At 52.9% G+C, this 15,739-nt stretch overlaps 5 protein-coding genes across 5 annotated transcripts; 4 read left to right on the forward strand and 1 right to left on the reverse strand.

The window, feature by feature from the left end:
• Positions 1-601: 601 nt before the first annotated feature.
• On the forward strand, positions 602-2,311 carry Z517_01606 (T-complex protein 1 subunit alpha; the record flags this gene model as incomplete). The annotated part of the gene is made up of 1 exon (XM_013434565.1): positions 602-2,311. One exon carries the CDS (start codon positions 602-604, stop codon positions 2,309-2,311), a length of 1,710 nt encoding a protein of 569 aa, XP_013290019.1.
• A 2,187-nt stretch (positions 2,312-4,498) lies between these two features.
• Positions 4,499-6,418, forward strand: Z517_01607 (uncharacterized protein; the record flags this gene model as incomplete). Its single annotated transcript, XM_013434566.1, has 1 exon — positions 4,499-6,418. The coding sequence occupies one exon, from the start codon at positions 4,499-4,501 to the stop codon at positions 6,416-6,418; it is 1,920 nt and encodes a 639-aa protein (XP_013290020.1).
• Positions 6,419-6,923: 505 nt separating this feature from the next.
• Positions 6,924-8,862, forward strand: Z517_01608 (uncharacterized protein; the record flags this gene model as incomplete). Its single annotated transcript, XM_013434567.1, has 6 exons — positions 6,924-7,091; positions 7,169-7,338; positions 7,412-7,809; positions 7,907-8,198; positions 8,279-8,367; positions 8,459-8,862. 6 exons carry the CDS (start codon positions 6,924-6,926, stop codon positions 8,860-8,862), a joined length of 1,521 nt encoding a protein of 506 aa, XP_013290021.1.
• Positions 8,863-9,823: 961 nt separating this feature from the next.
• Z517_01609 (uncharacterized protein) lies at positions 9,824-11,257 on the forward strand (the record flags this gene model as incomplete). Its single annotated transcript, XM_013434568.1, has 1 exon — positions 9,824-11,257. One exon carries the CDS (start codon positions 9,824-9,826, stop codon positions 11,255-11,257), a length of 1,434 nt encoding a protein of 477 aa, XP_013290022.1.
• Positions 11,258-12,217: 960 nt separating this feature from the next.
• On the reverse strand, positions 12,218-14,764 carry Z517_01610 (pre-mRNA-splicing factor syf1; the record flags this gene model as incomplete). The annotated part of the gene is made up of 1 exon (XM_013434569.1): positions 12,218-14,764. The coding sequence occupies one exon, from the start codon at positions 14,762-14,764 to the stop codon at positions 12,218-12,220; it is 2,547 nt and encodes an 848-aa protein (XP_013290023.1).
• Between the last annotated feature and the right edge of the window lie 975 nt (positions 14,765-15,739).

Genomic DNA, 15,739 nt, shown 5'->3' on the forward strand with positions numbered 1-15,739 from the left:
GCTATTTCATCTGCTAGGGAACATCTCTGCTATATATGGACCGGGGAATCTGTGAGACAATCTGAGAAGTATATGTAGATACGTAGGTCTGGCGCGAGGATCTTATGTGCAATAAAACGGTGAGCTTCGAGGAACTCATTGTAGCAGTCGCAGTCCGCAAGGTGACAATAGGAGTGCAATGGAATGGATGATAAGGGAAGTTCCGCTCTGATACGCACTGCAGCAACAATTTTACAGACTTTCCACTTGATCCTCGACTCGACGTACTGGTATCCGAAAGGTGACCAGCCGGGGTGGCGGACCAAGATGCAACCCGAAGCGTCAGTAGAATCCAGTTATCGATAGACTGAGCTGTGCTGCTCATTGTCAAGATGGCAGTATTGAAAGAAGTTGAACAAGCGCAAAAGTGCAGGCAGTCAACGCCCTGATTAAAGCGGCGGGGCTAGATGCTCGCCTCGGCGCCAAGACCGGACGGAGGCCCGCAGTCGCCGCCTTAATACGTGGAGTGATGGCGACGCCGCAGGACATTTTTCCTGGCTCTCTCTGAGCAATATCTGGTGTCCTCATTCTCCGGCGCATTCTTTCTGTACCTTTATTCGCGATGGCTGGCATCTTCGAGGGCCCGCGCAGCGGTGGGACATTGTTTCTCGGTGGTCAGAAGATCAGTGGCCAGGACATTCGAGACCAAAATGTCCTCGCAACGCAGGCAATTGCAAATGTCGTCAAATCCTCCTTTGGGCCTTCAGGCTTGGACAAGATGATGGTCGACGATATTGGCGATGTCACGGTCACCAATGATGGCGCCACCATTCTCAGTCTCCTCGACATCGAACACCCTGCCGGGAAAATTCTGGTCGATTTGGCTCAACAGCAAGACAAAGAGGTGGGAGATGGCACCACATCCGTCGTCCTTCTCGCCGCCGAACTCCTTCGACGGGCAAACGACCTCATGAAGAACCGCATACATCCTACCGTCATCATCACTGGGTACCGCCTGGCTCTGCGAGAAGCGGTCAAGTACATGCAGGAGAACATCAGCACAAAAGTGGAAGCCCTCGGAAGAGAAAGTCTAGTGAACATTGCCAAAACGTCAATGTCAAGTAAGATCATTGGCGCCGACGCGGATTTCTTTGGCAATATGGTAGTCGATGCCATGTTGGCGGTCAAGTCGGTCAATGCACAGAAGAACGAAGTCAAATACCCAGTCAAGGCTGTCAATATCCTCAAGGCACACGGCAAGAGCGCGACAGAGTCAATACTGGTTAAGGGATATGCATTGAACTGTACTGTCGCATCTCAGGCAATGAAGACGAGAATCACCGACGCAAAGATCGCCTGCCTCGACATGAACCTCCAAAAGGAACGAATGAAGCTTGGCGTACAGATCACGGTTGAAGACCCTCAACAACTGGAAAAGATCCGAGAGCGGGAAGCTGGCATTGTCCTCGACAGAGTGGAGATGATACTGAAGGCCGGAGCAAATGTGGTGCTGACCACGAAAGGGATCGATGATCTGGTTCTTAAATTGTTTGTTGAACGTGGCTGCATGGCGGTGCGGAGATGCAAGAAAGAAGACCTGAGACGGATAGCGAAGGCGACAGGGGCAACTCTTGTCAGCACTCTATCTGATCTGAACGGTGACGAGAGATACGAAAAAGAACTACTGGGTTACGCCGAGGAAGTGGTTCAAGAACGCATCTCGGACGACGAGTGTATCCTGGTGAAGGGAACCAAAGCCTTCTCATCGGCGTCGATTATTCTTCGAGGGTCCAACGATTATCAGCTTGACGAAATGGAGAGGTCTGTTCACGATTCCTTGTCCGCAGTCAAACGAACCCTAGAATCTGGCAGCATCGTGCCTGGAGGTGGGGCAGTGGAGACGGCCCTACACATCTATCTCGAAGAATTCGCCATGACCGTTTCTTCTCGGGAACAGCTAGCGATTGGAGAATTTTCGCAGTCTCTCCTGATTGTGCCAAAGACCTTGGCCGTCAATGCGGCAAAAGATGCCTCCGAGCTTGTCGCTCAGCTTCGCGTACGTCACGCACTGAGCCAGAGAGTGCAAGAAGGGGAGGCCAATGAGAGAGAAAAGGACATTGCGAAAAAGCGACAGTATAAGAATTACGGTTTGGACCTGATGCGTGGCAAGGTTGTAGATGTCGTTAAGATGGGTGTCTTGGAGCCGAGCATGAGCAAGGTGAAGCAGCTCAAGAGCGCTGTGGAAGCCTGCATTGCCATCATGAGGATTGATACGTTGATCAAACTCGACCCTCAAGAGCCACACGGAGAGGACGACGGGCACGGGCATTAGAGGGAAGTCGAACAGCAGAGGTACACGACATGATACCACGAAAACCGGGGCTCGATCGGCACTAACTGCGCGCCAGAGCAGTCTATACCGCCAATGCGCACGTCCACAACGTCGCCCGGGTAGAGAAGAATAGACAAGGACTTTGCCGAGAGTATGACAACCTTGCAATGCAGAGGTCGGGCGACGCAATCAAGTCAGACTTGTAAGCTCTTTTGGCCACGATGTGATGACAGGAATTCTGCGCTCGGGGTTTGGGGCTTGCGCGATGGTGTCGAGAAGTGAAGCCCGGGAGCCATGATTGAAGCAAGCAAACCAGTGAGAAAAAAGTGGCATGATCACAGGGCGGTTTGGCGCACGCTGACCCTGAAGTCTTCCGCATGAAGCAAGTCCATAGACGAGAAACAAAGAATTGAACGCCTTCTGCTTCGAAACATCGAGTTTGTCGAGGATGATGCTTCATGTCCATGCCAGACAAGGCGCAAGGCTGACGCCATGCCAAGGCCATGTCTGCTCTTCATCTGTCAGCAGGTTCAGGTTCACCGACTGGGGGCCTACAGTTGTTCACCATCAGGACTCAAGTCATCCTCTTGATTTTCTTGCTCTGGCTATATTAGCTCCCTATATCTGTTGTACCCTGGACATGAAAAGAGGTCCTCCACTAGACTCTGAACCAGTACAGATCATGCCAGAAACCTCACCGGGCGAATGAACCGTGAGCGACTCGACAGCCTCCCCACATCCAGAGACATTTCACTTCGAAGTCGGTATCAGCGTTGTCAACAGGGTTCATCACTCACCATAGCCTACTAAAACACTATAGCCCTGATCCTGAACATTGTACCAATGTGCCTACCTACCTGGCCCCCACACAAACCAGGAACGCCTCTCGTAAGGACGCGAGTCTGCCCACCCTTGTACAGGGCGAACATCTAAGATCCTTTGTCTCCAACCAATGCAGCGGCCGAAACTGGAACATGATTGCATCGGTCGGAAGATCTCTCGAGTCGACATCGTGGAATAAAGGCAAGATAGGTTGCGCAGGGGTGCATGACCCCGGCATACCAACGACGACATACCGGAGAAGGTGGAATTGCTATTTGAAATCAAATATCTCCAAGTACCTACTGACCCACAGTTTGTCAGATAAGTACTGTACAAATCAGTAACAAGATTTATGCACAGATTGAGGCATTGCGAATGCATCGTCCGGATGTTCGACGACAATAAGGCGGCCGCAGTCGCACAGGTAGCCATCACATTCTTCACCCAAAGAAGAACTTGCTCAGTCCCCTGTTCTGTCAATGATCGAACGATCAAGGAATGTCTAGATTCCTAAACAAGGTAGTTCCTCTTCTCAGACGTTTTGCTCGATCCGCCTCAAAACCCCTATCGCCATTGCCGATAACCGAGACGGACAATCCGACAAGGGACAAGGGAGATCTTGAGCACAAGAGATCGTGCGCCAATGTTGTTGGGCATCGCTCCTTCCCAAGAAAGACCTAACCGTCTTCATGTATATTAGGCTGTCACGCTGTGCAGGACGGGTCGTCGAAGAATGCTTTTTGAGGCGGTTCTGATTGTCAAGCTCGTGTCAAAAGGAGTGAGCAGTCTGCTGATGTCTGCAGCTCCATGCTGGAGTCCGTCCTCGACTTTAGGGTGTGATACCAAATGAGCATTCGTCTCCCTGCTCGGCAAGCTCCCGAGTTTGCGGTCGGCCGGCATCCTGATGGATGTGAGAAGCGGACCAAGGATGCACCAAGACGCCGGACTGAGGGCGGGGGCTGGACATTGATGCGGACATGGAAACCCATTTAAAGGCAGTGGGAAGCCACCCAGAAGCTTTCGTGAACGATTCTGATGGTTTGATGATGCTAGCAAACTCATCTTTGATGCACTAGCTGAGTCAACATGTGTCAGCAGCCAATGGTATAACCTCACGAGCGATGCCTTGATCTTCCACGGTTCGACGGCATATGTCCCTTTGATGCATCCATCGTTGACATTGGACAAACAGTACGAATTTTGTTTTGCACAAGGCTCGATACACGCATGCCAGCACTTGGAGAAACCCGACGCTGAGTTTGCGCTTGTGGGGGTCCCTGGGAACATATATGCTGGGCGATCAGGGTATTCGGCACCTTTTCCAGCTCTGCTCTGCATGTTTGGGCTCGCTCGCCATTCTACTCCATGTCTAAAGGCGTGGGCTCCTTTCCGGGTGCACGGCTCCCAAATTCAGGTTACTTACCTGAAGGACAACCCGCTCCTCAGAGACGCCACGGATCCCCGCCACCAGCCTTAGCGGGATTGATGAGCAACAGCAGTACAGGGACTAGTGGCAGCCGCTCCACCTCAACACCGAGTTGGAGTAATTTTGCTTCGACCGATGAGCTCCCGGCACAGCAATCTGGCAGTCCATCAGTCGACCGTGGCCCCATCCGACGAACAGTAACACTTCCAGCACCAGTACAACATTACCAACCCTCGCTGCATCTGGGACCTGCTCCTCCGCTGACGAGATCTACCACGGATACCACGAGGACGTCTAGCATTGCTGACTACTCCCAGCCACATGAAAGACCATCGGAGTGCAACAGATTGGGTTCGTCAAGCCATTTGAGGCGGTTGACAGGTGAAACAGCAACAGGTGCGCCAGACAAATCGGCAAGAAGCCTAGTCACCAGTGTAGCCAAATTTGTAGAGGCATCATCGAGCCAGCGAATCACCTCGACATCAGTGGCCGAACCTGTCGAAACACTTCCAGCTGCGCCACAGCCAGTGCATCGAGACAACGCCAGAGGCAGGACATCACCACAGTCACATGTATTGGCTCCAGGCACACACGTCAATGGGAAGCACAGAGCAGAAGATGATGAAGACGCTGACCACGGCAAGTCCGTAAAGACGCCGGCAAACATCAAAAAGAAAAGGACGCCCCGACCAGCACCCAGAACTTCAAGGCCAAGTCATCGCCCGGGTCGGAAATATGAAATGCAATGGCGCCTTGGTGCAGCACCGATGGCTGTCATCAAGGAGTCAAAAGAACAGGCCAACTTTGGTCGAGTGCTCACTGCCATTTCCAACTATCATCAAGGTAACGCGGGTGGGATTTGGAGGACGGTCATGCAGCAGAATGCTGCTGGGTTTGATGGAAATGGCCTTTGTGAGGCTATGGCAGTCAGCATCATGCTAGCTGCAGGGTTCATCTCGTCTGGTCAGCCAGACACAGCAACACAAGTTCTGGACAGAACGTTGCCGCTTGCTAGAGCTTTGCTACTCAGCCAACACCCGCAGCTCTGCTATTATTTCAACGAGATCAGCATGGATACTTCCAACACGGTGGCTGGAAGCGTTCGAGCATCGTGGAAGAGCTACCTGCTACCGCTTGCGATCCACACTCTGGGCGAGCGCCACCCCATATCGATCCTCCTCGGCACGCCCTTGACGACTGAACAGAAGATGAGAATGAGAAGGGAGGGACAGAGGGTGGCGCATCAGGAGCACCTCCGAGCGTTTGGGACTTACTCGTATCAAACTATGGTGCACCTTTGGTACTGGGCTCGACTCACAGCGGCGTCAGGCGACGTGCCCGAATCTATCCGGATGCTCGAAAGCGTCGTGCAGGCTTGGGAACAGGTCTACTCGGCCAACTCGGCGGTGGCAATTACCGCCATTGTCGAGCAGGCCCGGGTGATGCTCGCATCTGGAGATGCCAGCGTCAAGGTGGAATGTCTCTTGAGTGACGCCCTGCGGCGAAACGATGTTCTGATCTCGGGTCAGGTGCTCCAACCGCAGTTTATGGACGCAGCCGAGGCGAGGCTGCGAGAGAGCTGCCTCATCTTCTGTCAGCTGGCGGCTTTCCGGTGTCTAGGACGTTTACACGTTATGAGACACAATCTCGGCAACGCAAAATGCTGTTTGCAACAAGCGCTGAGCATCGCCCAGTTGAACTTGGCCGAGGATTCTTCGGTGACCAAGCTGTGCAAGACTGATCTGGTGGCGGTGGAACTGCTCCAGCTGGAAGAAGCGATGGGAAGCATGACGCTGACGGACCCAATCAGCAGACTTCCTCCCATCACGAGCATCATCCCTTTTGCGCCTGTGGATTGACGGGCTTGATGCCTTCTGACCAGGACGCAGCGATTCATGTCTATTGAGATGATGAGGGTGTTGGTATTGAGAAATGAGACTGGGGAGCGGCAGCAGGTGATTCCACCACGCTCTCACTCGGATAGATGCAGATTATACATGTTTACAAGTACATACAAAGACATGTGTACTCGGTACTCGGTACTGGGTTAACATGAGCTAGTGTCTTTGGCTGCGCTTCAAGTGTCTTTACGATTCTTGGCTCTACATAATATTGTAAATCACGTCAACCGGCTGTCGGCTTGGCTCCCTGCAAACTAGAAACTTGTCTTTTCACTGAATTCTCTAACCTGAGATTGCATGCTAGATGCACAAGAAGCCGAGTCGGTTTATGACTCCCATCTTTTCCCTATGACGAGGTTCGACCTGGACCAGATACAGCGACTTTTGATTTAGAGTCTCAGCCAGGCCATCGCCAGCGCGAACCTCCCCCTCTAAGCCTCGTCATCTTGAAGTGCCAAAAAAGATGTTCTCTTCATTCGTCAACTCCCTGACGCAAACATGGCGTCCTTCGGACGACCGTCGCATGATGGAAGGGTGGATACATTGGCATCAGAGACTGTGGGAGACGGTGCAGAAGAATGGCCACCTCGGATTGATCTGCTTTGGAGGGCCTCCTGTTCATTTCCAGATTGTAGGGAACCCTTTCCTATCCAGCACTCTGTTCACCAATGTCCTTTTTATCTGACCTTTGTTCTTGCGGGCGAGCAGCTACATAAGAGATTCGTGGAGAAATACCACTGGCTGGACGAACCCATGTTTCAAGAGCTGTTTGCCGTCACTCAGGCGCTCTCAGGCCCGGCGAGCACCAAGATGCTCTATTGCATCAACCTCAACCGGAATGGTTTCTTATCCGCCTTGTCAGCTTTCCTACTGTGGTCGTGAGTTTTCCCTGCCTCTTTTCTTGCTCCTCTGAAAGCTCTGCCGAAGAGGATTCAACTCACTCCTACCCAGACTACCCGGGGCTGTAGGGATGTACGGCCTATCGCTCGGTATATCCAACGTTGACGACATACTTCCTGCTCCTGCCTATGCACTTCTCTCCGGCCTCAATGCCGCCACCGTGGGCATCATCGCCCTCGCCGCGGTGCAGTTGTCCCAGAAAGCCATCACAGACAAGATCACCCGGATCCTGGTGTTTTTAGGAGCGACGGCCGGGATGCTGTATAACGCACTATGGTTTTTCCCGGTGTTGATCTTCCTGGCCGGCCCTGTCACGATCATCTGGGACTTTCGATGGCCGCACGCCTTGTGGAGGAAGGTTGTTGGGATAGCTCACAGGATGAGACACGGGCCGCCGAACCATGAAGTCGAGATGAATACTACCACAGCACAGTCACCAGATTTTCAATGTAAGTATATGTCGAGGATTATCTCACTGTGCCTTCCCGTCAAGCAGATCGGCTGACATCAAACTATAAGCCAACGGGACGAACCATAGCCACCGAGCCCCCCAGCAAGAGGCTGAGGTCTCCGACCTCCCCAGAACTTCCGATGATGTCCAACGCGTCTCGAATGACGGTCAAGACGCAAGAGTCATTCCCCGGGAGAGAGAGCTGAAGGTTTCCTGGAGATTTGGCACCGTTCTCATCGCCAGTTTCTTCCTGACATTCATCACCGTCATGGTGCTGCGCGGCGTGGTAAAGCGTCGACCACTGCTGTTCAGCCTCTTTTCCAACATGTATCTCGCGGGGACGATTATATTTGGTGGTGGCCCTGTTGTGATTCCCCTCCTTCGACAGTGAGTTGTGATGCAAGATCTACAGTTTGACCCCCCCCCCCCCCCAAACCCCCATAGCTGACACCTCTGGCACAACTCAGGTATATTGTGACAGAAGGGTGGGTATCCTCCCGAGATTTCCTTCTGGGGTTGGCCATCATACAGAGTTTCCCAGGCCCGAACTTCAACTGTGCGTCTCCCACAGATTCTCTCTCATCCACCTTCCCTACCATCCTGTCTCGGACTCACAAGTAATCTACTGTATTGACCCTCTGCCACAGTTGCCGTGTACCTTGGCTCACTGACGGCCATCAACGCATCATATCCCAGCGCTGCGGGCGCCATCATTGGATTCATCGGCATCTTCGCGCCGGGTCTGATCCTCGTGCACGGCACCATGGGTCTGTGGAAGGCGCTACGCACTCGGCGATGGGTCAAGGCCGCGTTACGCGGTGTCAACGCCGCCGCCGTCGGGTTGATCTACACGGCCATCTATCGGCTGTGGGAGATCGGGTACATCGACGAAGAATTCACCAGCGGTTCCAGCCTGGGCCGCGATCCGTGGTGGGTGGTCGTGACGGCGACGAGTTACGTCGGTGGATGCTGGTTCGGGGTTCCCGTCCCCGTGGCGATTTTGCTCGGCGGTGTCATGGGTCTCATTCGCTATGGCGTTATATCAAACTGAGGCAGGCAATTCATCCTATATGTATGGGAATATACAAGAATGGAAATGTTGCGGAGTGTCAATGAGGTGCGATTTTGTGTCCAGTATCGTCCTGCTTCTCTGTCTCTAATTCACCGTTGTCCGTCATCTGTTATCCAACCTGACACGCCTGTGATTGATCTCTCTCCAAAACATTTCTCTCGACTCCTCTTGACCTTTCTCACCTTCCCTCCCTTGATATTTTTGCGACGCGACCGGACAAAGGTAAATGTATAGAATAAAGTCATAAATTTATCACAGTTTGTTTCTCCTCCTGTTTTATCAACCCTCGCACTCCCTTCTCGTCATCATAGATTACGCCACCGCCAACGTCGATCGGGGAGATCCCGTTCCGCATCCTCCCTAATTCCTTACCTCTCTTTTAGTGTTGAGCATCAATGTTTCTGAGTTTTTCAACGGGGGTTTTTTTTTGGTTCATTTTGTTTGATCCAGCTTCCAACTCCAACTTCAATATCGACATTAACATCGACAGAACAGAACGGCGTGCGCCTCACACTGGAGAGACATGACTGTTGGTTGGCACTTGGAGAGGAGCGCGGTCAAGTAAGCCCTGTCAATCACGAAATGTCCATCTTCTTGCGGAAGAACAGCATTGCGTAAAATAAACAAATTGTAAATCGAAGGGAAATCAGCTTTGGAACTACTTAAAAGTGCAAGGCTGAGTCTCGGCGTTTTGTCTTTGGGTTCAGCCTTGCGTCATGGCTGGTCATGTTCTCCCCGCATGTGGCATGTGGCATGTGGCGGGGACATTTTCTCAATCACTCAAGTCACTCAATCCACCGCACCGAGTACAGCTTATGTATGAGCCCATTCCCTTGACCAGCTTCCTCGCCCCTCCCCCGAAAGAGATTGATTACAAAGAGAGAGAAAGGAAATAGAAAGAGAGAGATCAATTACAAACAAAAACGGGAAACACGGAAAAATGGTCGCTGAAATAATCACAACAATCTCCCCCACGACCAACAAACCCATCCTCACCCGACATGGCCAATCGCCCGAGGCGATCTTACAGTTAGGCACCACGGCGCAGCGGGCCTTCAAGGCATATCGCGAATCCCACCCGACGCTCGCGTCGCGGCAGCAGATTGTGTCGCAGGCCCTGAAGACGGTGGTGGAGCGACAAGATGCGTTGGCGCGCGAACTCACGGAGCAGATGGGGCGGCCGATCGCGTACACTGCGAAAGAGATCGCCACAGCGGTCAAGAGGGCCGAGTACATGAACAAAGTGGCGCCGGACGTGCTGGGGCGGGGTGCGACGATTTCTGGAGAAGAAGAGCCCGGGTTCAGGCGGTACATCACGCGGAGCGACCCCGTCGGCGTCGTGCTGGTCATCTTCGCGTGGAACTACCCGTACCTGATCCTGGTGAACAGCCTGATCCCCGCGCTGCTGGCCGGGTGCGCCGTGATCCTCAAGCCGAGCCCGCAGACGCCGACGGTCGTCGAACACGTGGTCGACATCTTCCGCGGGGCGGGCCTGCCGGAGAACGTCATCCAGTTCCTCCACTGCGGGAGCCCCGTGGACCTCAAGCCCCTGATCCTCTCGCCCGACGTCAACCACATCTGCTTCACCGGGTCCGTGGCCGCCGGGGTCGCGATCCAGACGCTGGCGGCGTCGCGCGTCTCGTGCTCCGTCGGGCTGGAACTCGGGGGTAAGGACCCGGCCTACGTGCGCGGGGACGTGGACGACGTCGCCTGGGCGGCCGAGGAGATTGTCGACGGCGCCATCTTCAACTCGGGCCAGTCGTGCTGCGCCATCGAGCGCGTCTACGTCCACGCCGACATCTACGACTCTTTTGTGACAGAGGTGAAAAAAGTCTTGCGGGGGTACAGACTCGGCGACCCGCTGGACCCGTCCACACACATCGGGCCCGTCGTCTCCAAACGGTCCAAGGACACGATCGAGAAACAAGTCGCCGACGCCATCGCCGCGGGTGCCGTGGACGAAACACCCGCCAACGAGACCTTTAAAGCGCCCGCCGGCCCGCCCGAGGGCAACTGGGTGGCGCCCACGCTCCTCACGAACGTGAACCACACCATGTCGATCATGCGCGACGAGACCTTTGGGCCGGTGATCCCGGTCCAGAAAGTCTCGGGCGACGACGAAGCCCTGGCCCTGATGAACGACTCGCAGTTCGGCCTGACGGCGTCGATCTGGACCAAGGACACGCGGCGCGGCGAGGACCTGTGCGGCGCCGTCGACGCCGGCACCGTCTTCGTCAACCGCGCCGATTTCCCCAGCCCGGACCTCGCCTGGACGGGCTGGAAGGACAGCGGCAAGGGCGTCACCCTGAGTAAACTCGGCTTCGAGCAGTTTGTCAAGGTCAAGAGTTTTCACGTCAAGGAGTATCCAAAATAAATATTCTCAACTGAGTACCTATCCAACGTCATGCGGAGGGGGGGTTTTGTGGTTTGAGGGGTTCCCCGTCTGAAGACAGTTTGAGGACGGAAAGAAAAGGCGGAGGGGGGGGGGGGGGGGGGGGGGAGACAAGAGTGCGCTGCGTGAGGAATTGAATCGAATTGAATTGAATTGAATTGAATGGAGATGAAAAATGATAAAAACACACACCAAGAGAAACTCACTCATCCAACGACAATCAACGAAGAAACAGCGCGCAGATTTCAGATTTTCACGTATACATGATATCGTATCTTATAGAAAGGGAGGCGGAACGGATGGGATAGATAAAAGGAACCAAGGGAGTAGTAGGTGGTCTCTGGAACAAAGTTGAAAAGACTCGTACAAATTGCCCATTTGTCTTTTGCTCAATGCCCAATGTCCAAGCGAATGATTTTCGTTAAAATATACATATCGCCATCCGCCTCTGGAGAACACTAGCATGTGCGTCCGCTTATGCGTACGCATACGAGTCGTTTCACGATCGAGCACGAACTGCATTGACCGGAGGCGCTGAGAGAGAACCGTAGCAATCCACAAATAGCCACCAAAAAATCTTTGGAAATCCCCCAAGAATGGAGACCGGGCAAGTCCGTACCTTTCGACATCACCGCACCAGCCATAAGAAACCGACAGACTGAGTTGCTCACAGGGAGCGAGAAAGCCAACACCACCAGAGTGGAGTGAAGAGACATCCTATCCTCCCTTGCCTCCCCAGCCCGAAAACGCGTTGCTGAATGGTTCCAAAATGCACCTCCCCGGGTTGGACCGAGTTCGAAGTAAAGTCAAGTTCAGATCAGCCACAATGTACATTTGCCTCACGGGCAAAACAAAGGAAAATAAGATCGCTCATGTTTCGTTTTGTGTCGCACGTCGCACATCTCCAATAGGGGCACTGGAACCCTCGAAATCGTGGAGTATTCAATCATCGTCAATGTCAATGGCATCTGGATTTGCAGCCACTGCTTGGTCAGGTTTGTTGGTCGTGTCGTCCGCTGCTTTCGACGGCGCACGATTCCCACCCTCTGGCCCTGTGCTTGCTGCAACAAAGCCAACTGGTGCTCTCGCCTGTCTTTCCAATGCAGCCATTGCATCCTGCGCCTCTCCGTTTCGCCGTTCAGCTCCTTCGCCTTCGCCCTCACCACCAACCGCAGCAGCAGCCTGCCCCCTTGCAATTGCCTGGCTTGCGATAAATGCAACATCTGTGTTGAACTGCGCAGCCACCGATCTCTTGATCCTGAGCATCTCCTTAAAGGTGTCCTCATTGCCATGGGCCACCTCGAATTTCTCCCACGTCTCCCAGAATCCTTTGTCGACTCTGGGATCAGCGAATTGAGATGCGTGGCCATAGATTGCTCTTGCGCGATCGATCTCTCCCAAACGTCGCTCCATTTCTGCAAACTTGAGACACATTGTCTTCGCCTCCTTATCGGGCAACGAGGCGATAGCCCGTTCGTAGATTGGGCGTGTAGATGTCAGTCCGAAGTTGGTGGCTGATTTGGTAATGTAGAATTCGAACATAGATAGACGGTCGTCGTCGCTCACGGCGCGTGTGGCGCGTTCGTAGATCCGCATTGCTGACCGGGCCAACCCTCGTTCTTCCTCTAGACTGCCGTACATGAGATAGATCGATTTAGCGAACTCGGGTGGGCATTGTTCCACGGCTTGCTCGAAAAGGTCCCGAAGGCGCTCGATCCCGATTTTACGGTTGACGGCTTTGGTGAGATACAGGTTCCACAGCTCGAACGCAACTGGGTAGGTGAAGACATCAAGGCCTCGTTCGTAGACCTTGAAGGATTCTTCAAAATAGCCATGCTCTTCGAGAAGGTTGGCATAGTTGACAACAGTTTGTGGGGTGGCAATGCGTAGTTCGAAGATACGGTCATAAACTGCCCTGGTGTCATCCAGAGAACCCACAGATTCCACGAGGTCGACATAGAATGACCAGACTTTCCAGGACTTGTGTACACGTTGCTGTGGCGATAAAGTTTCATCGAAGTAGTCGACCGTGCTCCGTTTCGGGGCTTTGGTAGCTGTAGCCATGACTTTCATCGCACCGTCAAAGTTCTCGTTCCTCAGCTCCATCTCGGCCCAGCCAATCCACGTGTCGGCGAGCTCGGCGACGGATTTGTATGGCACTTTAACCGCTTTGTCGAGAATAACTCGAGCTGTGTCCAAGTCGCCGGCCTCTTCGTAGAATTTGGCGTAATTCAACCAGAGTTCGTGAAACTTGCCGACTGCCTTTTTCGGGGCGACTGCTGCAATCGCATCTGTGTATGTCTGGACAATCTCTTGTTTGTTGTCGTTCCACAAAGCAACCCGTTTTTCCCACTCGACCACGTTATTGGGATTCTGTCGTAACAATACGTCGTTGACCAGGAATGGGCGGCGATCCATCAAATGTTCAAACCGCATCATTTTCAGATCCAGCTCAAAGTCTTTGTCAGGATCGATAAATCCTTTGGCAGCACGGGCAGAAGCAGCGTCCATCAGCGTGGACAATATAGACTCCTCGAACTCGACATACGCGTCAAAGATCATGGTAAAATCACGCACTGTCATCACGGTGGTAATGCCTTCCTCGAAAACATCTCTCGCCATCTCGAAATCTCCGCGGGTGATCCAGTAGGTCGCGAGACCAGCCCACAGCTTGCCACGTTGGTCGGCAAATCGTTCTATGCCACTTCGGATAATGGTATCAGGGTCGAATCCAGAAACCGAGCTATCACCGATGTCTCGAGCCTTGGTGACCATGAGCTCTACCATCTCATTCCACAGCTGGAACTCGCTTTTGATGTGCTTTGACCTGAACTTGGGGTTGTTCAATATCTGAATGTATCTCTTCACTGCCTCGAGGTAATGTCCGGTCTCGATGAGGAGTTCGATGTAGTCTTCCATGTCTTCGGGATGCACTTGGACATAGCGAGCCCAAATCTTGACTGCTGTCTCTCCTCCTGCTGAAGTGGCAAAGGACTTGTAGAGCTTCCAAATTCTGTTGTGTTGCGTGACAGGCAAAGCGCGGAGTGCACGGTCAAAAGTCCTTCGCGTTTTCGTGACATAGGGTTGATGTAGAAGGAACTTCAGGTACATCTCCCAAATGACGGGCATCTTGTTCAACAAAATGAGGGCCCGTTCGAACAGGGCATTGACCTTGTTGAACTCTGTCCGGTACTTGACGGGGTTTTTCTTCTTCAGGTGTTTGATCCGGAAATCCAGATACATCTTCCACAGTTTATATGACCGCGGCAGTTGTATGCATGCCCTCTCTTGTACGAACGCCTGTTCGTGGATCGTGCCATTGCGCATTTTGAAGTCGATGTAGGTCAGCCATGGTCGGACACTTCCGGGGTTGCGGAGGATGTCCTGTTCGTAGATGGTGTCTTCATTGGCGATGAGGTACAGGTCGGGCTTGACGGATTTCATGGCGACCTTCGAGTCGTTACGCGACCGGCGGACTGTGCCAGGCATGCCGGGTTGTCGTGCTGAAGAAGTTCTCCTCGACTTTGCTAAATCCAGATGCAGGCAACCGAAGATCTCGGAAGATGGTTTTGACGGTTCCGGCTTGGCATCTTTGGTGCTCATCCACGCTCATCTTGCTATTTCGTCCTTGATGTACTTGACATTCCACCTCGCTCTTTCATGGCTCTTCTGCGACGAATAATCGAATGCGCAAGCAATCAATTGTACGCAGAACCGTGTTGAGAGGGCGACTTTAGACTATAACACATGCGATTGTGGAGCCGCGGTGAGTTGCGGTGAATATCGAGTATCTCGACTTTATTCCATGCTCGCCGCGAGCAATCTTCCAACCCTGATAGAATTCACTAAGCTCCATACGATATCAAGGCAAGCCTAAAGCAAAATGATTGGTGCTTCCCTGGTGGTATGCAATTAGATGCTGGAACGGATCGTGTTCTACATCGCCCACAAAGACACGGTTCCGGATACGTCGAGTCTGATGACGCCCGTGGCCGGCCCAGGAACCCATACAATATCTACTCGATACTTGTATCGATTATCATTTGGCAATGTTTGGTGTGTACGTCTTCATTCTCACCTACTTACCGGTCTTTCGTTGAATTTCGATGCAATTAGAAGCAGACCCGAAGGTTCAGGCCATGATCCCATCGCCACGCTCCTGCGAGATGCCATGACAGAGACGAGTGATTTCATGTTCCTTAAGATGCCTGCGGTCTTTAAAGTATCAAGCTGGCTTTCTTGCGCAGCAAATGTCTGGGTTCTGTGTAAAATTAAGCCTGTGAATCTGCCCATAGATTTTCTCATGGCATTTCTAGGTCCCAGAAGGAGCACTGAATATCGCTTGAACTCTCAGAGATACCTAGTAGACACTCACAAAGATAGGTATTCGTATGGTCTCAAGGCTGAGCTTCAAGATGTGTTCTGTGCACGGGCTAAAGTTTTAGCGAAGCATGCTTGGCAACG

The sequence above is a fragment of the Fonsecaea pedrosoi genome (genome assembly GCF_000835455.1).
Source record: "Fonsecaea pedrosoi CBS 271.37 unplaced genomic scaffold supercont1.1, whole genome shotgun sequence".
NCBI classification, from domain to species: domain Eukaryota; kingdom Fungi; phylum Ascomycota; class Eurotiomycetes; order Chaetothyriales; family Herpotrichiellaceae; genus Fonsecaea; species Fonsecaea pedrosoi.